The sequence below is a fragment of the Lissotriton helveticus genome, chromosome 3_1 (assembly GCF_964261635.1).
Source record: "Lissotriton helveticus chromosome 3_1, aLisHel1.1, whole genome shotgun sequence".
Classification (NCBI taxonomy): domain Eukaryota; kingdom Metazoa; phylum Chordata; class Amphibia; order Caudata; family Salamandridae; genus Lissotriton; species Lissotriton helveticus.
Window position 1 is genome coordinate 953,529,533 of NC_136061.1, and position 25,709 is coordinate 953,555,241.

The 25,709-nt window shown below is 46.5% G+C and overlaps 1 protein-coding gene across 9 annotated transcripts in view; it reads right to left on the reverse strand.

Annotated features, from left to right (window-relative positions):
* RBM44 (RNA binding motif protein 44) overlaps positions 1 to 25,709 on the reverse strand; it is a 1,911,902-nt gene that overhangs the window by 474,411 nt on the left and 1,411,782 nt on the right. For all 9 annotated transcript variants that reach the window (XM_078681327.1, XM_078681325.1, XM_078681323.1 and 6 more), the window contains one exon: positions 23,196 to 23,286. In XM_078681327.1, the coding sequence (XP_078537453.1) occupies positions 23,196 to 23,286 (91 nt within the window). The remainder of the gene's footprint in view (positions 1 to 23,195; positions 23,287 to 25,709) is intronic.

Here is a 25,709-nt window from a genome sequence, read left to right on the forward strand (position 1 = left end):
CACCGGTCAAGCAGAGGCTGGACAGCTTGCGTAGACCTGTGGCTCTGGTCAGAACGTGGCTGGGCACCCCTTCCGTAGCCTCGAAAGGGGGAAAAGAAGACTGCGCTGGGCGTGAGGTGGAAGCGAGGCCCATGGATCTGGCCATGGACCAGGAGTCCTTAAAGCGCTCGAGTGCGTTGTATGCCTTGTCGCCAAACAAGCGACGGACATCAAAGGGCACGTCCAAAAGTGTAGCTTGGCCATCGCCCGAATAGCCAGTGGACCTCAACCTGACGTAGCATCTCAGGGCTACTGATGTTGAAATTGTCCTGCCTAGTTAGTCGGCAGTGTCCAGGCCACATCTCATGGCGAACTGCGCTGCGTCTCTCCCTTCGGCAACTGCACAGGAGAGCACTGTCCAGGCCTCCTTCGGGCACTGTGGCAGCACCTGCGTGACCGTGTCCCACACCGAATGGGAGTAACGGCTCAAGAGATATGCGGTGTATACCGACCACAGTCCTAAGCTGGAGGAAGAAAACATCTTCCCAAGGTGTTCCAGCGTCTTGGATTCCCTATCAGGCGGTGCAGTAGGGAATACGCACTTGGAAGTCGAGGCTTGGACCACCAAGCTCGCAGGGGTGGGGTGTTGGGAGAGATGTCGCCCAGGGATGGGCGGTGGCGTCAGTCAATCATCCTATACACAGGAGGCCTTGTGTTGGGCGTGGACCAATTGCCCAAAAGGATGTCCATGAGGGCCTCACTGAATCGCAGCAGGGACTCCGAGGAGGCTGCTGCGGTTGAAGCACTTCGGTCAGGAAGTTAGTCCTGACCGCCACCATAGGAAGCTCAAGGTTAAATCCTCAGCTGCCCACCCAACACCACCGCACATGATGCACCCTCTTGGATAGCCACGGTAGTGAGAGATAGCATGCCAAGGTCTGGGGAGGTGTCAGACCACTGGCCTCACCCAACTCCTCTCTCCAGTCTGGTTCTTCTAACTGGTCTGCTAGAGGGTCCACGGACCGCTCCCAGTTCTCCTTTAATCCTCTGATAGGCACTCAGGGCGATAGGGAACACCAGGGGAGTACAGTGGTACAAAAGTACTGATCGGCGCAGTTCCCAGTATCGGTCGATGCCGGTCTGACTCTGTGTCCACCTGGAGGGGGAGGCTGGGGTCGACATCAGCAGAGGACACAACCGGCGTTGGTGGAGGTGTTGCCACTGAATTCGGCGCCGGGGGTGTCAGGAGGTCGACCGGTGCAGATCCGGATCCAGACCTGGCTCCTTGGGGTCCTGCGGCACCGGAGAGGAAGCCACCGGCCTCAAAGGCCTAGAGCCCCAAGCCGAGTCCACGGGGCCCAAAGGCGCACCGGTGAAGTCGGGCTGCCCAAAGATCAAGTGGAGGGCTTCATAAAAACTACGAAGTTGGGAAAGGGTCGTACCAGCTCGCGGAAAAGGAGGAAAGCTGGGGGTCGACCCAGAAGGATCTGCGGGTGGAGCCGGACAACTACCTTCCTCAATTCGAATTGCGGCAGCCGATGGACGGGGAGAACGCGAAGAGAGACTATGCTTCTTTGCCTTCTTTTTGTGCTTCGACCTACCCGAAGACGAAGACTTCGACCAAGAGTGGTTGTGATTGCTCTGCGACCTCCCTCTTGACCAGGACCAGGAGCGTCACGGAGCAGACTGCCGGGCCTCGAGAAGCTTTATGGACCGCTACAGCAAAGACTTTGGGTTCATGGCCCAGCAGTCGGAGTACGACTTTGTGTCGTGCTCCAAACACCAAAGGCGCACGAGGTGCGGGTCCGTTACCGACATCAATTTGGAACAGAAGTCGCAAGCCTTGAAGCCGGTTCGAAGATGGAACATCCCTGCGTGCACCAGGAGTCGAACGACTCAAAAAAAGATCAATAAAAAGAGTCAAAAAGTGACTTGACGTACCGCTCTCTCCTGATCTGCGCTGGCTGGCGCAGAAAAAGGAAGAACTGATGTCAGCGGGCAAGGGCTGCTTTTAAGTAGATACCACAACATCATTCCGGCGACCACGACATCAACTATGAATGCTAAGTCAATCAACGACACCTACCGATGCACAGGGGTACTGCTGAGGAAGAATTCTCAGGATCCAGTCTGAAGCCTGGGAGTAATTCTAAGGTGAGGAATCCATAACTAATTGTCTCTTTCAGATCTAAATTGTATCAATGTCCGGAAGAGTAACATCCATTTGGCTGATGGTAAAATGATTTACATCTTGCCTTTTTCCCACTACAGTATGCGCACTTTAACATTTATACTTGGAATTCCTTTGGAGCTTTCTTCCAACTTTTTTTACATGTTCAAGATTTTCCTCATTTAAGTTTTCACATTGATTTTTTGAACTTACTTCCTCTTTTGTGTAAATGTCTTCACTCAATGATTTTAACTTCCCAAAAAAATGTAGCGCTAGTGGAATTGAATGGAAAGTCCTTAGGGAAAGGAATTGTACGCCATGACCTTTTAGCTGGAAGGGATAGGTTTCTTCTCTTAGTTCTAATAGTCCTATTAGGCAATAATATTCTGACTGCCATTTTCCCAAATGAATAGGCACTCTCTATACTATTTCTAAGAGTAAGAGGAATAGGTCTAATTCTCTGCTGAAACAAGGCTAAAGCGGTCAATGGAAAAGTATGCTAATCTGCTGTGAATATGCTCCGATGACCTTATGCCTTCTGACAATCCCAGAATGTGATGGCTGCACCAGTGTTTAATGAGAAATTAGCAAATCAACGAAGAAGTCGGGGTTAAAGAAAGGATTCAAAATAAAAGTATAAAATTCAAAGAAAGCTAGATTCAACTTACCAAGGACGGAGCAGCAATTCTCACCACCATCACCTTCTCCATGTGCAGACAGCAGAACACCAAATTACCTCAGGTTCACTTTTTTAAACATTGCAAGGCAATGCTTTTTCAAATGCAGTACTTTGATGAAGGAATGAAACCATCAGTATGAGTGCTCTGAGAAGATCGACCCTCTACTGTCCGGCTTGCAGGGAAGGAAGGTTAATTCAGGGCTTACTCAGTACAGTTGACAAAAAATTAAGTGAAACATACCTCTCATATCGTATCCCAATCATGGTCCTCTTTAATAGAACAGGTACTCCACCACTGATGCGCCACTGCAGCTGATCAATATACTGTTAAAGCATTCAGTGAAGCACATCAAGATGCATCCAATACCTTCACATGGCAGATACCAGGCAGCTGGCTCCGACAAGCCGAGCGCAAATGGAGAAGGAACTATTTGCCAGAAAATAAAATCACTTACACGTCTTTCCTTAAAGTTTATAAGACTTCTATTCTCTCTTGCAAAGCAGAGTACTTTTCATCAAAAATCCTGAAATACGTAAATAAAACTAGAGACATCTTCTCAATTGTTGACGAACTGGTCAACCCTGAGAGAGTCTCGGCAAAACCAGTGCACTCACAGCTCTTATGCGACTCTCTCAACAATGATTTCTTTGACAACATTGCTTCTATTAAAGCTAGTATCCCAGGCAACAGGACGATCAACACCCCTGTTCTATCTTGTCAAAACTTGGTGTCCTTGGATCAAATTCCACCCATCAATAAAGATGCCTTCTTAACACGAATTGCAAAAGTCAACTCAGGCTCCCCCCTGGACTGTTGTCCACCTCACCTTCTTTGTGAAGCTTTCCGCGTCTGCCCCGACCCCCCAATAGCTCTCCTTAACATATCTCTTAGAACTGGAACTGTCCCAGACTCCTTAAAAAATGCAGAAATCTTAGCCATCCTAAAGAAACCCGGGGCCGATCCTCAAATACTGAGCAACTACCGCCCTATTTCTCTTTTGCCATGTTTGAGCAAGATCCTGGAGGCACATGTGGCAGACTGCATCAGCTCCTTCATAGAGGAGTCAATGTTTCTTGACGCTCACCAGGCTGGCTTTAGGCCAGCTCACTCAACAGAAGCTGTCATTCTGACAGTTATGGACGAACTCAGAAAGGGGGCCGATCAAGACTCCCCCCAGGCTCTGATCCTCCTGGACCTGTCTGCTGCTTTCGACACGGTCGATCACACTATCTCGATCGACCGTGTCCACAGCGCAGGCATCAAGGGCCCAACTTTAGGGTGGGTACAGTCCTTTCTCAAGGACAGATATCAATCAGTCGGCCTGGCAAACTTTGGCTCAAGCAAAGGGAAACTCCAATGCGGAGTCCCACAGGGATCTTCTTTATTCCCCTCCTATTTAATCTGTACATGCAGCCCCTAATCCACGCACTGAAAGTAAGGGAAGTTTTGACGTTCAATTATGCAGACGATCTGCAACTAATATTTAACATTCAAGTTCCTAGATCGTCCGAGATAAACCTACAATCCATAATGACATTCATCAGCAAGTGGATGAACAACAATCAATTAAAGCCAAACCCCGACAAAACGGAGTTAGTCTTGACAGGCGGCCTCTCAAACCCCTGGAACATAATTTTTTGGCCCACTTCTCTGGGCCCTCCCCCCGTACGGGCGACAGTTGTAAAAAGCTTGGGGGTTCTAATTAGTAGTGACTTATCAATGAAAACTCAGATTAACTTCGTGGTCTTGGTCTGCTCCTTTTTACGCAAAATTAAAAAAATCAGAAGATTTTTATCAACCAAAGCCCTCATCTTGGTTGTACTGGCGCTCATTATCTCAGGATTGGATTACGCCAATTCCCTCTATGCTGGCATCCCTGCATATCAAGTGAGACGCCTGCAACTAATCCAGAATCACGCTGCCCTGCTTATCTTCCAACCTCTTGCTCGTCAGCACATTAAACCTTTGATGAAACAACTTCGTTGGCTGCCGGTGGCTCAACGCAGCGTTTTTAAACTGGGATATATTACACACAAGGCGCTGCAAAAAAAAGGCCCAAAGTTCATCGCTGAAAAAGTCCAGAAGTACATCCCTCCTCGCATCCTTCGATCTTCCAGTCACAACCTCTTAATTATTCCTAGGTTTAAGCGCATCAAGCATGGGTACTCTACGTTAGCTCCTAAACTTTGGAACTCTATTCCCCCACTAACACGTACCACCGATGCTCATCTTCTGTTCAGAAAACAACTAAAAACCTGGTTATTCCTAAAAGCTTACGATGAATAGCCAACTGCCGTGTTACTGAAAGCACCAATAAACCAATCCGATGAACGCTGCGCTATATAAGCATTTTTAACATAACATAACATATGCTGGACTAAGCTGGTCTGCAGTTCAACTAGGATCTTGAAAAGATTCCTTGCGTGAGGATCTCAGAAATTGCAACTTGAAGACAAACGCCAACAAACTCCAATGTTGGTCCGAATGTCCACAGAGATCTTCAAGGGAAATAGTCAGCCGAGGACAGGGGTTCGAAGGCACCAGCACGGCAGCTTTCCACTGCTCAATGCTCATGCTAACAAGCAGACTGAGTGACAAAGCACACTTAGCATTACAGCAATGGGACAGGAGCTAAAAGGTCACTCTTTAAAGAAGCAGCCAAATAATCTTTCTTGACCACCACCAATTAAATGAGATTTTGTGGGATTACATGGATTGTGATAGTGATATACATGGCATGTCTTAACAGCTCTTACATTATACGTGGACTCCATTACCACTAGCTTTGATACTGAAATACTGAGACATCTAAAGTCCTTTGACGTCACAGTCTCTAGGCTAGCCCCTATAAAAGAAATCCTTTGCAAAATCCAAAGGTGGAGTTGTATGGTGTTTTAGGATCCGAGCGAAATTTCCCGATTCATGCCCTTATATAGGTACAATTCAGATTGCCCTAATATCGGCATAGAAATCATACCCATATTAGACATAGCCCATGCAGTCCAAATACAGGCATAGCTACTTCCACCCGTACCAAAAAACCACAACGGTTTCTTGCAAAATCGGCTTAAGCAGTCAGGAACATCCCCTTGCTTGAATATTGATTTTTCCAAGAACTCATGGAGTTTTCAAAGAACTACCATTCCCTTTGGGTTCTTTACTGACATTATACCAGACTTTACGTCAAACTAGGCACCTTCAAGGTATAAATATGCCTTCACTTGCTCTAGCAAAGACACAGTGGTTCGGAGCGGCTCAACTATCTACTTGCCTGACGCAGCTCGCTACAGCAAGTGCCGAAGGAAGCCAACCCTCCAGCTGACGCACTGATCGAGAAGCTGTCCTTTCTCTCGCTGAGAATCCAGCTCTAGTGTTTCCAAGCTCCCTTCGCGGGTGTTGGGAAATCGGGCCCCGAGACAGATACCAGACCTCCTTCATTCTAAACTAAGGTACGGAGCTGATTAAACCCTAAGAGAAATCTTGGATAGATTCTTGGCAAAGAAACTAAGCCTATGCTACACCACACTTACTTCTTCCCTCGTACTAAAGTTAGGTTAGGTACCTTGGGGTAGGCGTATTTTAGAAGCACCATTTGAGTACTTTTAGCATTATTATTTATGTATGTATTTATATATGGTTTAGAAACCATACAATGCTTTTACAGTATTATTTCATAATACTATTCTCGCTGTACGCATTATATTTTGCAGCTTGCCTTACGATTGTAGCAGTTCACTTTACTTGTATGAGAAAGAAGACTGTTCAATAAATCCTTTTATTGAAAACACCCGTCTCTCTATTTCTCAGCACCTCTGATGAAACGAAGCATGCACGATTGACTGAGTGAAATACTTATCTATTGTTTCCGCGACTCTAGAAATACATTTCTTATTCTTGGGAAACAAAGTTGTCATGTGTATGCGGTTGTCAGAAACTAATCCCTTCTTGTTTATCCGAGAACGTTTCTAGTGACCTCTGAGTTAGCTGGCACTCACATTTAAGTTTAATATAGTCGATAGAGACCTAGTCGACCTCAGTCCTACGTCAAATCTATAGGATATATTATTTCAATACGCAGAGCATATTGGGAATATAGGAACTACACTACAGTGGGATTTTAGTTTGTCAACCGAGAAATCCGTGGTGGACAGCAATGAAACAGTCATCTGCAGGAATTCCAAGAGTAGCTGAGGTAAGCCCGTCTTAACAAGCCTGTCGTAAAGATATGGGAGGGATGCTATCCAGTCTTCGGGGTCCAGGCCAACAAGACAGGACTTGGGCCAGCATCACACTTTTCAATTCTCATTCCTAACAAAGGTGCTTAGAAGATGAAGGTCGGCCTCCCCATTGGTTTTGGGACCAGAAAGGTTTGAGAACAGCAAACCAAGCCAATCTCAGCCCCTTTCACAATCTTATTTGCATTATTAGCAAGCAACATCTGAACCTCACCAGTGGGAATATCAGCATGAACCACTGATGTATGTGCTAAAAGTGAGCAAATGCAAGGAGGAGCAATCCAGAAGGAACATACATTTCCAGATTGAATATCTGATGGGATCACTGGTCCAAAATAGTTGCTCGCAAGCTGCAAAGGCAATATTGAATCCTGTCCATCACTAGTCTCAGATAGGAGGTAGAATGGGAACTAGAGAGAGCTGGCGGATGCTGTGCCAATTGAAGAGAAGGATGAGGACTGCTGCCTGTGATGGTGGCCTAGTCTCTATTGATGCTCCTTCCTTTGGAGCCACAAAAGTTCTGAGCTGGGTGTTGGTGCATTTGCGAGGATTGCCTCTGGTAGTAGGCACCAACTCTCCAGGATCCACAGAATATTCAGTATTGTTTGTGGAGCTGGTGAATAGAGGAAAATAGTCACAGTTAATTAGATGCAGCTCTACTATCTGTGAAATGCTGCAGAGCTGAATCTGCCTCATTTTTTTTTATTTCTTTTTTTATCACCAAGCAGCATACATGCATTTGAATATAGTACATCGTGTAAATATACATACGTATTTCCCGGGCCCTCGCCCCCCACAGTCGGCAAATGATACATCAAAACAATAATTACACATAGTATGACCATAATCGCAGTACAAAGTGCATATGACAGGAATACTTTAGCTCTTAGTTACAACCGTATATATTCATGCCTAACAATGAACAACTTTTTATAGGCATGACCGTAAACCTGTTCCAGTACTTCATTTTGGTTATCAGTTGCATTCACTACGTCATGTACCTTTCCCCCAGTTACATCAAGAGTCCTCCTCGTTTATCTGCAGATATTCTACAAATGGTTGCCAAAAGTCTTTGGGCCTGGAGGCTTGCGGTAGGTCTTCCTCATAGGTGCCTAACGTTTCCTTACAGTACAGTAGATCATTAATCCAATCCTTGAATCTAGGTGGGCGTTTGCTACCCCATTTCATGGCCACTTGGCGTTTTGCAAGTAATAATGCTACTGCGAGTAATTTACGTCGCTTGGCCAGTTTCAGTTTATATATACCCAACAGACATACCAATGGTGCATTTGGGATTCGTTCCGCAAGCATTTGTGTGAGCGCTGTCGTCACTTCCTGCCAGTAGGTGTTCAGTGCTGGGCAAGCCCATGCCATGTGCAAAAAGTCAGCCCTGTGTGCGTTACAGCGTATACACCTGTCATCTGCCCTGAGTCCATACCTGTGTAATCTGACCTGTGTGTAGTATGTTTGGTGAAGGAACTTAAAATGAATGATCTTCAAATTGCAATTTGACGTGAGCATATGTAATTGTGTACAGCTATAGCTCCAGTCGCCTTCCGGTATGCACTCTCCAGTGAGCTCCTCCCATCTTTGTAATGATCGGTCAGGACCTCGAGCTTGTTCATTCTGGGAAGCAGAGTATAGGCACGCGACTAGTTTAACCCGTGTGGGGGCTGTCAGAAGTATTTGTAGGGCCTGCAATGGGGCGGGTTCCGTCGGAAATGTATCATATAAGTCTTTGATTGCCACCCGCAGTCTGAAATAGGCAAACATTTTCAATGGCGGTTGATGTGCGCTTAGCGATGTGTCTTTAAACAGGATGAATTCTTTATTAGGGAATATGTCCCCCATAGTCCAGAACCCCATTTCACCCAGTACAGTGCACATTTTTATTTCTTGCGTGACCGATCGTTTGGGATGGTTCGTTAGCGGTAATTCCGGGGCATATAACGGTAACTTCTGCGCTCTCTGTGCCAGAACATGCCATGCCCTAGACGTGCACTTGACCGGGTTGATAATATCATTAGAATAGCTGCTAACGGGGTCAGATATGTATTGCGTCAGACGCTTTGGGTTAATGCTGTCTGCTTCCACTGCTATATGTGGGATGTGCGAGTGTGGTTGTATCCAGTAATGTGCGTATTGCGCCTGGGCGCAGTAGAAGTACAGTTGTAGATCTGGGGCAGCGAACCCACCCTGGTGCTATGGTTTTGTAAGTATTGTTCAGCTGACTCTCGGCTGTTTTCCCGCCCATGTCAGGCGCTGCAGTGTTGTGCGCAGTCTGGCAAAGAAGGCCTGTGTGAGCCAAATCAGCACGTTCCAGAATAAATATAAAAAACGAGGTAGCACAACCATTTTCTGTAGCGCTATTCTATCAGCCAGTGATAGAGGCAATCTGATCCACTTCTCTACTTGTTCCTCTAATTTGGTCACAGCTGTGCCGTAATTCTCTCTTATAACCACTTCTGGATCTCTATGGATCCAGACCCCCAGATATTTTACAGGGTCTGTAGTCCATTGCAACGGGTAATCCAATGTGGGTCTTGGGGTTTCTGCCGTTAGCGGCACCAACACCGACTTATCCCAGTTTATGCTGAGGCCAGAATACTGTTCAAATTTGATGTACTCTCTAATCAGTGGATTTAAGTTAACCTATGGGTACCTAGCGTAGAGCACCATGTCATCTGCGTATAGAGATATGCCTACCAGGCGAAGATTAAATTGTAAAGCCGCTTCCGGGTGTTTTTGCCTGATTTTAGACGCTAGTGGCTCCAGCGTTAGCGCAAATAGGATAGGGGACAGCGGGCATCCCTGTCTGGTTCCCCTGCTTATATCAAAGTGCTCCGAAGTGAGACCGTTGATGCGCACTCTGGCTCTAGGACCGAATACAACAAGGCAATCCATTTCATGAACGGCGGAGGGAATCCCATTCTGGACAATACCGTAAACATGAACTCCCTTTCCACAGAATCGAAAGCCTTTGCTGCATCCAACAGTGCAGCTACCGCTGGCAACTCTGGGTTGAGGCTATGGTATAGCGTGAAGATAGTTTGTATGTTTTGTGCAGTGGACCTAGTGGGGATAAATCCCGCCTGGTCCGGTATTACCAGAGACCCTAATAATGGCTGTATTCTGTTAGTCAATATTTTGGCCAATATTTTTACATCAATATTTATAAGTGAGAGGGGGCGATATGATTCTCATTTTTGAGGGTCTTTCCCAGGTTTAGGGAGAGAGATCAACAGTGCCTCTTGTAGCGATGGTGGGAGAGCCCCTTCCTCATATGCCTCCTCATACATCTGTGCTATATGGGGTATTAAGAGGTCTTGGAACTCTTTATAGAATTCACCCGGTAGGCCGTCTAGTCCCGGAGGTTTATTATTCGGCAATGAGTTTATAGCTTCTTTAAATTCGTCTTCTGTTATGGGATGGCCCAGGTATTCCCTATGTGCATCTGACAGCCAAGCCAGACCTATATCATCTAGGTATGCTTGTATCTCTTGTGTGGAATTCGATGTCCGCTTTGTGTATAGGGCTGAGTAGTAAGACGAAAAGGCATTTAGTATGGAAGGAGTGTCATTCACTGGTACCCCTTGCGCGTTCATGACTTGTGTTATACGAGTACTACTGCACCCTGGTTTAATCTTGAGGGAGAGTGTTCTTCCCGGTCTGCCCCCCTCCCCATATGCCCTGTCAGTGTATGTTTTAGACAGGTGTTTTAGTTCAGTGTCTGCGAATTCATGATATGTATCTATTTTTTTCCGTACATCCACCAACAGGGAAGAGTCTAGGGAGTCCATGTACTCTACCTCCAGTCCGCGAATGTCCCTCTGTCATATCTAGTTGTTGTCGAATGTCTCTAAGGATGCCAGCGTGTTTGCTTAAGCAGTGCCCTCTGATGGTAACCTTAAATGCTTCCCATAGGGTCCTAGTGCTGCCCACCGCTCCAGTGTTTGTGTGACAAAAATCTACTATGGCCTGCCGCAACTCGCTTCAAAAAACCTGATCTGTGAGGGTCGATGGTTGCAGGCCCCACGTGAACTGTTTGGGAGTGTGTGTGGGAACAGCTAGTACTATCCGCACTGGAGAGTGGTCCGACAATGTTTTCGGTAAATGTGTTATGGCCGTCACCCATGTACTAACCTCCTGTGTGGTCAGCCAATAATCCAGCCTCTACCATGTATTATGTGTCAAGGAGGTGCATGTCCCCTCTCTACATTTCGGGTTGCGCTTTCTCCATACGTCCTCCAAGGCCCAATCTGCCATCCCCGCCTTCAAGAACCCAGCTGCCCTTCTGCCAGATCTATCCGTGCCCGATGACCTATCCAGTGCAGGGTCCAAGCACGTGTCAAAGTCTCCACCCCACACAACAGCAGTAGATTGAAGGTCTCTTAATTTAGCCAATATGTCGTCATAGAACGTGGGATCATCTGTATTGGGCCCATATACCGTCACAATCGTGAGATCCGCACCTGCAAAGGATCCCCGTAATATAATATATCTACCCTGGTTGTCTGTGATCACTTTGGCAAGCACAAATGGGACGTTACGTTTAATCAGCAGCATCACCCCGCGTGCATAGTTTGAAAAGGAAGACGCCACTCTGTACTGTGCCCACTTATAGCCTATTCTGCTCTCTCGCTGTGGTGTGAGGCGAGTTTCTTGAATACAGGCCACATCTATTTTGTGTCTGTCGAGGTAGGCTAGTACCTTTCGAATTTTCCATGGGTCTTGCAGTCCTCTAACGTTCCAAGTCATGAGGGTTAGTGTGCGTACCTGCTGTATGTCAGTACCCATGTGTTATGTTGTATAAACTATTCATAGACATAGTCATACTTAAACCGTAACAGTGAAGAGATAGACGGGGATCACATGCCCGCCTGCTGCCGCCTGGTGCTTTTCTGGTATCCTGTGCCCCTGTCCCCTTCCCCTCCCACTTCGTCATGCCCATGACAACGAAGATAAACCTCTTAACCTGAACCATACCCCCTACTCCCTCCCCCCCTACATAAAATAATCAACCTCCCCAACAAATAATACAAGTGTGGTGCTCACAAGTGGCGGGAGCTGCCTAGTTCCATTCCCTCGCTAGATTGAGCGAAGGAGGGGGGCCTTGACAGATATACATCGCACAACAACATTGAGTTTCACAATATGGTGTAGTGCCTGCATAAGGAATCCGCCCCTAAGTATCATGTATTCATTTTCCAATTAGTCTATGGTACGTGATACAATGTCTTATATTCGCCATAATCGCGGTATGTAGTACTTATCTGCTTTCCCCGTCGTCGTTCTGGATACCTTGGCGTAGTCATCCTGTGATGTAGGGTGGACAGGGGAGCACAGAGTCACAGCAAGTTATTAAAGGGATCAAGTTTCTGCCTTCTGTGCATCTGTGCCATAACAAGTCTCAATCCCATTGGGATGTGGATAGCGTTCGAATAGGTTGCCGCTACAGCATACTGATTGACGATGCATCATTCCACGTCTGACATGTGCTCCTGCTCCGCCGGTCGCTCTCGTGGTGATCTTCTGCGCTCCCCTTTCGGCTTCCTCATCTACAAGTATTTCAAAGCCTCTTTAGGTTCATTGAAAATTTTCGTGGCCCCTTCGTCTGTAATCCTGGGCCTAGCCGGGTATAGCATGGCATATGGGATTTGCAGGTCTCTCAACTTCTGCTTTGCCAGTCCGTATTTTTTACATGCTTCCTGAACTGTTTGTGTGAAATCCGGGTACAGTGCAATGTCCAAACCCTCATATCTTAGTGTCCCCAGTTCACGCGCTTTAAGTAATGCCGCATCTCTATCTCTGTAATTGAGCACTTGGCGATGATGGGCCTCGGTCTAGTGCCTATTGGAGGTTTGGGCACGAGGGATCTATGAGCCCTCTCAATGATGAAGACCTCCAAAAAAGTGTCTCTTCCCAGCAGCGTAATTAGTAGGTGTTCTACGTATTTTTCCATTGGTCCAGTGTTTGTGGTTTCCGCAATGCCCATCAGGCGAAGGTTATTCCTTCATGACCTGGCTTCTAATTCTTCAGCTTTAGCCGAGAGTGCTGCTAATTGTTTCCCCATCCCACTTTGCTTCGCCGTGACTTGGTTGTTAGTGTCCTCTACATCTGATATCCTGCGTTCAGCCATATCAATTCGTTCTGTATGCCTATCCAACCTTTCTGACATACGGTCCACTCTGTGTGTGAGAGAATCTATTTTTTCATCCATGTTCGTTAATGCTGTCTGTATCGTCAGAAACATAGCCTGAATGCTATCTGCCGGAGTCCCGCTGGTAGCAGTCGTCACCGGTGGGGGCGCTCGCTGTTCCTCCCCAGATTGTTCTCCATCCTTCTTAGCCTGGTCAAAATTAAGTTTTGGCTGGTTCCTGTCGGGCTTGTCCATCACGATGGTCATCCCTCACCTCTCCGATCTAACTACAAGGACTGCAACCCGCGAGGCAACGCAAACAGTTGCACAACTGGCCGATACGATGTAAACCACAATGACCCGGAGTAGGGGCACGCAGTATCAAAAAACAATCACCGGGTTTCAACCCCTCGGTGTCTGCTACAGTTGTCTCCAATTATTCCACACCTTGGAGGGAAGCGGGCGCCCCACGCAGTTTATAGCGTGACTTACTTGCAGGGTAATATTTTGATGTTGGTGCCAATGGGTCAAGGGGTAAGTCCCGGCAAGCGCCACCGCTGGCTTCCACGCCACCACCTCCAGTCCGGTAATCGCCACTTAGGGACCTTGGCAGAGGCTCCAGAATCTGTGCCAGTCGTGCCGGTAGTTATGGCGTCCACGTGTTCACATAAGCGCAGGCGCTCTGTCCCTATGAAAGACGCCCTGCATAGGCGGGACTGGGCTTAAATGCCTCCAGATCTTCTCACCCAGTATCGTGGTAGGGTGCAGGCTGGACCCCCAATCCTATAGGGTGCCCCCACTGGGCCGCCACTGTGTTCCCTCTGCCTCCAGTAATGTCTGCGCTTCGGGCCTTAACTTCTGCAGGCCCCGTCCCAGTTTATAACAACGTGGGTTGGGGTCGGGGTCTGTTCTCACTTGCTCCCACCCACGCAGCAGGTCCGCTCCTGTACTCGCCTCGGCAGAATGGCGCGGTGCCTCCGGTCTTCCTCTGCGCCCACCCAGCAGGCTCCGGCGATGGTACTCCGTGCCCTCGGGCGGCGCGGCCCGCAGCTGTCCGGATTGCGTGCTGTGCGTCTCAGCCAGCTCGCGCACTGTGGGCCAGTGCTACTCAGTTCCGATACCTTATAGGCCGCACATACCGGGACTGCCACAATTTCGGCTCTGCTGGCTCAATCTTCTGTATGTCTGCGGCGGAGGAAGGGGCGAAGTGTCTGGCTCGGTTTTATTGCCTTAGGTGAGATATACCCATGCTGTTAGTGCAGGATTGGGGTGAAATATTAGGCCTCCCGGAGGAGCTCACTTAAAGAGCGGCCATCTCGGTTCCAGGCTAGCTCCGCCCCCGCTGAATCTGCCTCTTTACCGGAAACACTGAAGGGTACGTCCATAAGAGAAGCTTGGAAGTTCCCTGTAAACTCAGTGGTACTCATCCATGAGAGAAATCTACTTACTACACTGCTGCCTATAGCTCGAGCAGCACAGTCCAAAGAGACCTGGCTGGACTTCAAAATATGTCTGATCATATATTAGCTGTTGTCTACAGTCACATTTCCAAAATCCTCTGGCAAAGTGGGCAAAATCTCACAGACCATACCATAGAAGACATGAGCCAAACAACCCAAAAGGTAAAGAGTATTTTATGATGGCACAACAGGAATACCATCTACTGGGGCAATTTTCTTGCACCAGCTGTTCGGGTGTACAGAGGAAATGTGAATGAGATGAGCAATACTTGCAAAGAGTTAAACTATGAGGTCCTCATGACTTGAACACTGCTTCAAAAAGGTCTTATCACCTGGTGCAGGTCTATGTTGTGGAGTAATCAGGCTCACCGAGCAAGGCCTTGACGAGGGCAACATAAAGGACTAATTGAAGGTGTCATTAAAAGGAAGTAAGGGCTCTGAATTTGAAGTCTGAGGCTACAAGATCTGGGTCAAAAGGTTAGCCTTAGTTCCCACACTGGCCAACACCTTTGCACACCACCACCACAAAAGAAGCACTTTCCTCTTCAGTTGGGAGTACTAAGGGTAAACTAAATTCTATTCCTGGTTGAGCGACTAAGCCACTGGCATTTTGCAAATAGTGTAATGAGGAGGGAACAAGTTATCGGACTCCCCATAGTTGTCTTCACAGAGCTGAAGATCATTGGAATCACAGCCAAAGAGACCTCCACGACCATGAAACATTGCCTTCAGGCAAGCGAACAGAGAAGAGTTCTCCTCAACCGGAAACTCTGCTATGGTAATCTGACGCACCCAGACCAGTGTAAATTCTGATCAGCCAATAGAGTCGGAGATGAATCTGGAATCACAGTGACAGGACCTAGGAGAGAAGGCAGAACTGGAACAACTGGGAAAGCATGCAGCAAAAGTGCTGGAGCAAAAGTGTTGCAGCATAGAATGGAGGAGGAACTGGGTCAGTTGTCAGCAAGGATGGACGCACCTCAACAGATTTGGATGAACCCAAACGTGCTTCAGGTGATCCGGAAACAGTTTGAAAAGTTAAAGAATTGATTTCTTTAAGGCCACAACTTGCTGCAGAGTCAACTAAGGCCTTGGGAATTTGGGGTGCATTGACTTCAAAACTGAATCCAAAGTCGAAGATGGAGACAGCCACTTTGAACACCAACTGAGGGACTCCTCCAAGTAGGAGTGACACAGATGAAGAGCCTCACTTAAACGTTTTGTTTTTATTTAGACTTGCCCTTCAACTTTGACCTGGGATTGCTCAAAGAAGGCAAATGTGAATAGGTCCAGTAACCCTGCAACTTGCAGCAGCACCAGCCCCGCTGTTTTGTCTTGCTGCCACCTGATGGCCTTGGGATGCATCGGGTAGCGTTTGTAACAGGACTTGAGGCACCAGAGTCAGATGAACAAGTTTCTTACCTTCGGTAATGCTCTATCTGGCTAATATTCTATCTAACCTCAGATTCTTCACCTGCAGAATATCCCCCAGGTGCAAGACTGGATCCAGGAACGTTTCACAGCCATGCTGCTGCCCACCGGTACGTGGTGCCATGCAGCTGGGCATTGGTCTAACTTCACCCTGGAAGCGACTAAGCAAAACCCTGTATAAATGTCAATCTGGTTGGTCGGTGCTGCTCCAAGTATGGTGCCTGTGGAATATTCTACAGAAGCAAAGTAAGCGGTTAGAAGCATCTATTACAAGGTGAGCATGTTTGAACAACATCTTCTTGTGATAAGCACAGCACAGCTTAACCCCTGTTGCACTGAATGACATCACTGCTCATTGTTTAAAAAGCAGGTAAAATAACCAAAAATGGAAGGAGTAGAGCTTAAGATCCAAAGGGCGAAAAAGAGGATGGTCTTCAGAGCGCAAGTTTGGTGCCTTGATACAGCTCGGTGTTCCAACATCTGAAACTGGAATGTGGCTACAACCAATAGCGAAGACACCATATATCAATAATAGCAAAAACAAGAGCGACCCATATGTCCCCGTGAACTGGGTATAGCTAATCAGCCATGTTGGAAGTGGGGGTCCTTATCCCTCACCGCCACCACCAAATGCTGGAGGCGGGAGTCCGTGTCCCACACCGCTGTTGCCAGGTGCGAGATCCGGACCCCTCGTTTCAACGTTAGGCTAAGTAAGGACACCTTCTGAGATAGCCCTGCTCACCCCCTTAGTAGCTTGGCATGAGCAGCCAGGCTTATCTCCAAGGCACAAGTTTACAGTATGTGCAAAAACACTCACAGCAACCCAATGATATCACCACCAACAGACTCCACACTAGTTTTTTATAAAAACGAGTTTAATCTTTAAGATATAAAATATGACCACACAATACAAAACCAACATATAATAATGTGTAGTATTCCTTCCAGTGGATTGGTAGGTTCTAATCTCAACCACCGCTTCTAACCAACAGTTAAGCTTACTTCTAACCGCTTTCAAAAGGTAGGGCAAGTCATATTGCTAGAATCACACACGTTGCAAGAGAAAAGAAATACTGCAATGCGTAAGAATATTCTCCTATACTGTGTAATAGTGAAACAATGTCATACTTAGCGCCACAGTCAAGTACTTTGCAATAGAAGAAATAATGTAATGGTATCACTACCAGCATGCAAGGAAGAAACAAAGCAATGCGTCACGCTACACTCATGCACTGTGCAATGAAGAAATAACACACTGCGCCACGTTATAATCAGATACTGTGTGTTGAAGAAATAATGCAATGCGCCACATTACAATCATGGACTCGGCAAGGGAAAAATAATGCAGTGCATAGCGCACCCAGCACGTAGTTCGTCAGGCACAAATAAGGTCAGGCGTCATACGACAGTTCAATAGTTTGTTAGCAGCAATAATGCAAAGTGTAATGCAACAGTTTAGGTGCTCTGTTAACAGTGCCCCCAATAAAGATCAATGATGACACAAAAGTACCGCTTCTCACCCCGGCCCCAGTATTGCCCCTTCTTGGGCCAGCATGGGCCTAGATCCTTGCCGAAGCAACAGGCTTGCGCAGTTGACAGAAGCGAGAGGCCGAGAGAGTGTCCCTCTGGGCCTGCACCCCATCCCAGGTGGTGATCCACGTTCACTGGAGGGGGCACGACCCCATTCTCCTCTCCTCCTTCAGCGACTTGGGTCTCGATCCAGAACTCTGTCAATGGGTATGGCGAGCTCAGGTGGGCAGCTCAGTTCCTCCAGCGATGCCGGTCTGGGCCGCTGCTGTTTCACTCCGAGGGCCCAATGACCTGGCCCTCCTTCCGACGGTCTCAGCGGACACCGAGACCCCGCCTTTAGCGCTGTGGAGACTTACTTCGAATTCAGTGCATACACTACCCAGGCACTCCTCACCAGCGCCTCTGGTTGCACCTCCACTTGTACTCTGCGCGTCCGAGACTCACCTCTTCTCTGGTGCTCACGATGACCTGGCGCTCTTCACCAACGCCGCTGCTTGCACCTCGACATGCACCCTGCGCGGTCGAGTCTCACCTCTTCTCCTGGTGCCCATGATGACCAGGCACTCTTCACCAACGACCTGGCTGAACCACGACACACACTCTGCGTGTCTGAGACTCACTTCTTTGTTTGGTGCACAAAACGACCAGGCGCTCCTCACCAAAGCATTGGCTGCACCACGACACGCACCCTGCATGTCCGAGTCTCACCTAGTCTCCCTGTGCACACAACGGCCAGGCGCTCCTCACCAAAGCCCTGGCTGCACCAAAACACACCCTGCACATCCGAGACTCAGCTTACTCCTGCGTGCCCACGATCACAAGGCACAACGTCTGAGGATCTCAAGCTGAAAAAGCACACGCACACTGCATTGCTTTGTACTTCTCTGGAAACTTTTAAGTTCCTGTGTTTCCAATCAGGGAGCCAGCTCACCTTGGGCCCTTGAGGTTCAAGACACAGCACAAAGCACAGTCTTCGTCAAGCAGGGGGACCCAGCGCCTCCAAGCACAGTCCCAACAGCCTCTCACTTGGTTAGAACAGCAAACTGCAGACCACCCCAGATCACGAAGCAAGGATTGGTCATTCCACAGCAGTCTCTTCAGTTGCTCCTTCTTTAGCAGAGGTTCCTCTTGACCACAGAATGGGTCCAAGCCTTTTCAGTCTCAATCCATTTCTGTTTCAATACCCCGTTCAGGGGTTTCAGCTCTCATAGTTATACCCCTTAACCCGTTCGCTGCTTCTGTCGGCAAACAGCCGTTGCAAGCACTACCTACGTAGTGCTGCGCACGTCCGTTGGCCAACGCGGAACCGCCCACTCTTCAAAACCACCACACCGCGGTGGATTTTCGGCCGCAGTAAACGGGTTAATGTCTTTGAAGTTTGTTGTGCTCAGGGGTCCCTGACTCCTCCCTAAAACAGTTCTGGATGTCTCCCTCCCAGTGTCACCTTTCTTCCTGTGATACTGGGGGTCTGGATCCTTAATCACTCAGCAGGAGATGAGTCAATTGGTTTATAGCACCTGCCCATGCCTTTTCACCTCCCGGGCTTCTCCTCCCTGTATTCTCCAGATGCAGGGCAGCCTGGTGCCATCTCAACCCCTTCCTGGATCAAGACCTCTCCCAGCTCCTCTCACCTTCCCGATCCAGACAGTCCATCCACATTTCAGCAGAGACTCACAGAAATGCTTAAAGCACAAAACTCAGCCACTTTTTAAAAGAGTTGTTACTTTACAAACAGTGACAAAACCACCTTCACAGGAGGATGTGTTATGACACTAAGTTCATACATACTAAACATCACCTCTCAATTTTAAACTTATAGGAAACTAGGAAAACAAAACACCCAACCTCCCTATTCTGTCCTATGGGCAGGATGGCCTTTCAGCAGTGAAAAACTAAATGGAGTGTTTTTCACTGTCAGGACATAAAACACCTTAGTATATGTCCTGACTTTTACGTACACTGCACCCTGCCCAGGGATTACCCGGAAGCTATCACAGGGGTGCCCAATGTGTATACAAAAGGGAAAGTAAGGCTTGACAAGTGGTTGCACTTGTCAGGACAACATGCTAACTTAGCAAACTGCACGCAGGCCCTACACTGCAAGCCTGCGTTCCCTTCTACGCACGCCTTTGCATTACTAGCCCTGGCACACACAGTGCACATCACTAAGGACTTTACTAGTAAGGCAAACATACCAATCATGGCCAACCATGATTGGTATGTACATAGGGAACACTTTTACTATGACACTGATCAGCAGTGGCAAAGTACCCAAAGCATCTAAATTAGCAACTCTATGTCAGGAAAACGGTCTAGGGGGAAAGCAAAAAGTTTATGGAACTTTAGCCAAAAAGGCCAAGTCCTACAAGCCAAAAATACATTTCTTCACAAGGAAATCATTTCAACAAAAAGATGAAATTACGCAAGGAGTATTAGTTTCTTGCATCTAAATTGCAGTTAGAGCAGAAAAATAGAACATTCTCACACTATCATCAGCAGGGTACGTTCCTATAAAATGATGGCTGACATCCAGAAGGTACCAGGAGTCAGGGTAGCGCGGTTAAAACAATTTCAAGCGCGCTAATAACGCGGGAAACAGTTGTGGTAAATCCCTTCTGCTGTTTTCAGCTATGGAAAAAGAGCAATCCATGGACAGAATGCAGAATAATGTCATACAGTCACCCCAGGACAGAGATCAGGCCTAAATCCATCATTTTTTTGCTCACCATGCCATTACAGTTTGGACCCAGCCAGATGGAAATCAGTCTTGACCCTGCGCCCAATGGAAACAGTCCAGCCCGAACTGCCAAGCCAGCCCTCCCTGGACTGTAACCAAGCATTTGTAGGACCAGTTTCGGGCTTTCAGCCCTCATCAGCTTGCATAGCTTGACTCCAGTGGCATGGAGAGCACGTGACCCACATCAACCAGGCTAGCTTGAATCCAGTGGCACAGCTAGCTTGAATTCAGTGGCACAGTGAGCATGGGACCCACGTCTGGGCATATCCGTCCCACTTGAGGTGACAAATGCAAAATGAACAATCAATACTTGTTTCCGGTCCAGGGAGAATCTGGCCTGGCAGTTCGATCTGGACTGTTCCCATGGGGGACAGGGTTAAGACTGATTTGCATATGGCTGGGTCAAACTGGGGTAGAGTAGTGGGCAAAAGAATGATGGATTTAACCCAGATCTTTTTACTGGGGGAGAATGCTTGCATTGTCAGCATTCCGTCCAGCATTTGTTTTCAGTTTGCCACTGAATTCAAGCTAGCTGTGCGACTGGATTCAAGCTAGCCTGGCTGATAAAGGGTGACATACCCTGAAATTGGCCCCAGGATGCTAATTCCGGTCCAAGGAGGATCTGGCTTGGCAGTTCAGTCTGGACTGTTCCCATGGGGCACAGGGTCAAGACTTATTTGCATATGGCTGGGTCCAAACTGGGGTGGCATAGTGGGCAAAAGAATGATGAGTTTAACCCAGATCTTTTGACTGGGGGGAGAATGTTTGCATTGTCAGCATTCCGTCCATCATTTGTTTGCTGTAACAATTTTCGCCCTAAGTGGGATGGGTGTGCCCAGACGTGGGTCCCATGCTCACTGTGCCACTGAATTCAAGCAAGCTGTGCCACTGGATTCAAGCTAGCCTGGCCGATGAAAGGTGACATGCCCTGAAACTGACCCCAGGATGCTAGTTCCGGTCCAGGGAGGATCTGGCTTGGCAGTTCAGCCTGGACTGTTCCCATGGGGCACAGGGTCAATACTTATTTGCATATGGCTGGGTCCAAACTGGGATGGCGTAGTGGGCAAAAGAATGATGGATTTAACCCAGATCTTTTGACTGGGGGAGAATGTTTGCATTGTCAGCATTCCGTCCATCATTTGTTTGCTGTAACAGTTTTCAGCTATGGAGCAGGTCTAAATCTCCGATCAGTGCATCCATATGAATCTGGAGCTCTAGCTACCCTGACTCATGGTACCTTCTGGATGTCAGCCATCATTTTTTAGGAATGTACCCTGCTGATCTATTGACAGAGTCCTGCGAGTGCTATTACACAACAATAGGGTTACTACAAAAGGTTAAAGGTTACAGGGGCTTAAGCACAAACTACAGCAAATATCCAAAAAAAAGGGTCCGCATAAAGGGGGGGGTCCTAGCACTCTACACTTTTGCAAAGGCTGCAGACAGAGCTAAAGTGACTGTGCCACGCCTTTCTTTGCCTTCTCATTTTGCAGTCACGCTTCACTGTTTTAATTTCCATTTTTGCTCCCATGCAAATATGTAATGTGGCCGAGTGCATGCTGTCAAATAAATGCATTTGAACAGATGGCAGAGTATAACAGTCACCTGTTCCGGAAGTACAGAGTCCAGTGTTTTTTCAATGGTCATTGAAACGCAAGACTGCTCACGTTCAAGGATCTTGTGGGAAGTACGTGAATTTAACAATTTGATCTTTCCAACTTCCCTGCAAAGTTATCTGCCATTTCAGAGTGAGCGCAAATGAAAACCTACATCAACCACCTTGCACTCAGACACTTACCAACCTTCATTCCCGCACCACTCACCCTGCACAAAGAGCACACACACCATTCTCCCTGCACTCATACATTACTCCCACACCTCTTATTATTAATCCCATAGGCGAAACTTTAATGCACTGAGCAATGCTTGCTATAAACAAGTGTGTCAATGTGAGTGTGTGCTTGCTTTGGTGGATGAAGGGGTCTATGTAGCAATAAAAGATGGAAACAATCTGCTAATGTGATCTTGGCCTAGTGAAAAGTAGAAAGGCGGCACTCTGCTATGACGAGTTACAAGTCAATGAGAATTCCAAGGGTGGGCAAACGATGTGGATTCATTAGGCCCATGAGGGTTAGCTATCCATCATAGACTAGTTTGAGTTTCTTTGAGCAGCCTATACAAATGATATAACAATGGTCTGGTTTCATCAGTATTATTGTGGTCAGCCCACGAGGAGAAGTAAGGTTCTTCCCTCTGCATACTTGTCTTGTATACTGAAGTGAACTTAAGAAGGAAACATCTGAAAGTACAGGATTTGGACGCAAGTCCCATTAGTGACTAGATCAATTTGAAAAAAACAATGCAAAGTCATAGTTCAATCTGAGGATGCAGATAACTCAGGCAATTTGTTTATGTTTGAGATGATGCACACAGGATTGATCATGCTAGGGAATAGTTTTATCATGAAAATGTATTTGTAATTAGTTTTGCAATCCTCAGCAGTGACTAAAAAGTGCAATTAAACACCAATCCATTCAGATCGTTATCCTACCTCTTACCAAATATAAAGCCTCCCTCCCAAATATTAAAAACACAATGACATTCTTTTGGTCCCTTATTACTTCAGCTCTAAGTGGGGAACGCACTATACTTCTCACTCACTCATTAAACAGAGAAATCATTCAATGCCATGCTCTCAACATAATTTTAGACAATGGAAATGAGAGTTCTGTGGAGCAGTCAAGTCTTTTCATGCTTACACATTTAAAGTATACAATATATCATAAGTCCAAGCCAGATCTCAGAGCTTAGGTTTAAATCTTTAAATCACATACCCTTTAGATTGCTGTCTTCTACTGATGCAAACTCGCAATCTAGAAACGACTCGTATTGGGTGCCACAACTGCTTTCGGACAACACATCAGCCTGAGGAGTGGATTATAAAGCATTATTTCATCAAACAATCTCGTGAACTAAATAAAAACAAGACACCTACCAAAAAACCTAACAAGGTTATTTAAAAAATACATTGGATAGAAAAAATTACTTACTTATAATAATAGTTCTCCACCAAGGGAATACTTAATGAATTCAAGAACCCGGATTTATCTCAGTATTCAACCAGAATGTCGAAACACTTTCATAAGAAAAAAGTCTTTACTTTCTAAAACTAAAATAACTATCACAGTTCGGGCACTTTAAAAAATGTTTACTTCTTTCTTTCAAATCTGCAATCCAAGCTAATTAGACTGGAGGTGCAAAGTTAGTGTAGCAAGAGACAGAGAAAATTACCAATGGTCTACAGTTACGTGAGTCCATGTTCACAGACCAATGGGCACCATGTGATGGCCTCTACTCTGTGCAATGCATTGTTTGAGGGCACAAGAAGGAGGCCTTGCACAGGAAAGAACTGATGGGAATTACCACGTTAAAACACAACTTAAGGCATCTTTGTATGAGTTAGGAGGGGAGTAACGCATCCCTACAGAGTACCTCTCCTGCCCCTCACACCTACTACACTTTTTACAAACACAGGAGGACAAGGCACATCAAGCAGAGTTCTTGAGCCCTGGAAGATTAATTTGAGCACTGTGTATTCTGCGACATAGCAAAACGATCTTTTTTTGTGAATCACCAGAGTAAGAAGATGGCCAGTAATACAAAGTTGTTTAGTTCACAAGTTGAGGTTTTCTTGGAAGACTTTGTTCATATTATCTGCTTAGGAGTTATGAATACATATATGATGTACTGCTTGGATGGATAAGTTCCTTGCCAGAAACAGGTCTGTGCATCGACAGTTAAAGAGCCTAGACAATAGTTTGTTCCTCATGGCAGTGCTGTAAATTTTAACTTGTTGAACGGTTGTTCACAATGAAAGGAAATCCTTCAGAGATAGATGGACCTCTCTGAACTCAAAGAGCTTGTGGTACAGATACTCACTTTCCAACCAAAGATTGTGTACCTTCAGATGATGCAAGCAAGGTCCTCATCCCGCAAGGTGCAATAGTTTGGATAGGGTAAACCTGATGAAAAGGGAACTCGTTTCAGGAAGCTTCTCTTGTTGCAACACCAGCAAATGCATCCCTGGTGGAAAAAAATTAAGTTTGTCGCCCTAAATGTCCTGCCTTTGTCAACAGTGATCCTTCTGACATTACTGCAGAAGCCCCATATGGAGTCTTGCACTGTGAACAATGAATACGGCTATCGTCATTGAGGCTAGGAGAGCTGACATTTATCGAGGAGCAGAGATAGGAGTCAACAGGACCTGCTGGCACTTCTGTGAGATTGAATAGCTCTCCACAGAAAAAGGGCACTTCACAAAACTGTTTGGGAAGTTTTTTTTTTTTAGACATGACAGGTTTTCAACTGGAGTTGGTGAGAATTTCAAGCAATTCACTTGTTGACCTACTGGGTAGAGAAGGGCAACATTTGTGCAGAAATCCTTAAGAGTTCTCTCTTTTAGGCATGAAACTTTATTAGAAAATCGAAGTATCTGCATGTGAAAATGTCTGTGAAGGAAAGCTGCCACTATTGCCATGCATGTGGAGGCGCAAGGAGCGGACTTCAAAACAAACAGCAAAGCTTTGTATAGACCAAGAAAATCTACAAAACGGGATGCTATGTCAGAATTAATGATCAAAAGCTAGTAAGACCTCCTAAACAATGTTCTAAATATCCTGTTTGATTCCTACAGGAAGCTTTTCTTTCAATTGCTGGAGGTTCTCAGACAAATCAATGTAGAAAAATCTTAACGACGTGGACACACGGGAAGCTTTCATAGCTATTGCTGAGGATTCACAGACTTTCCTGCTTGCTATGCTCAATCTTACTCTCTCTGTCAGGAGGATCTGAGGTTTGCCTTTTGCATCCTGCTGAAGCGATCACAGAGTTAGGCTTTGTTTTTTGTCTTGGGAAAATTAGGTACGGCTCTGGAGGCACATATCTTTTTTAAAACCTTGGAAGAACAAGGTGTGATGGTGGTAGATGTTCTGTATGTTTCTTCAACCAACTCCTCAATCCTTGGTACAAGTGACAAAGGTGGTCCTGGAGAAAAATGATATCCAACTTTCATTATGAAAGTGACCATGGTCCTAGGTGCTTGAACCTGGTATATTGAGCTTGGCTGTTCCTAAGTTGAACTTTATTATTATTATTTTTAAGTAAACTTTATTTGCTTTTAAATTTTTTTAACATTACAGAACACTATATTTTATTAGTTTCCAGTAGCTGTATTCATTACAACAGCTATGGATAACTGTTGTAATATGGAAAGAGCAGGGTCCAAAGAGAAGCTAGAGTTGGTAAAATGCACTACATAATTTCTTATCTATTTAAATGAACTCTCATGC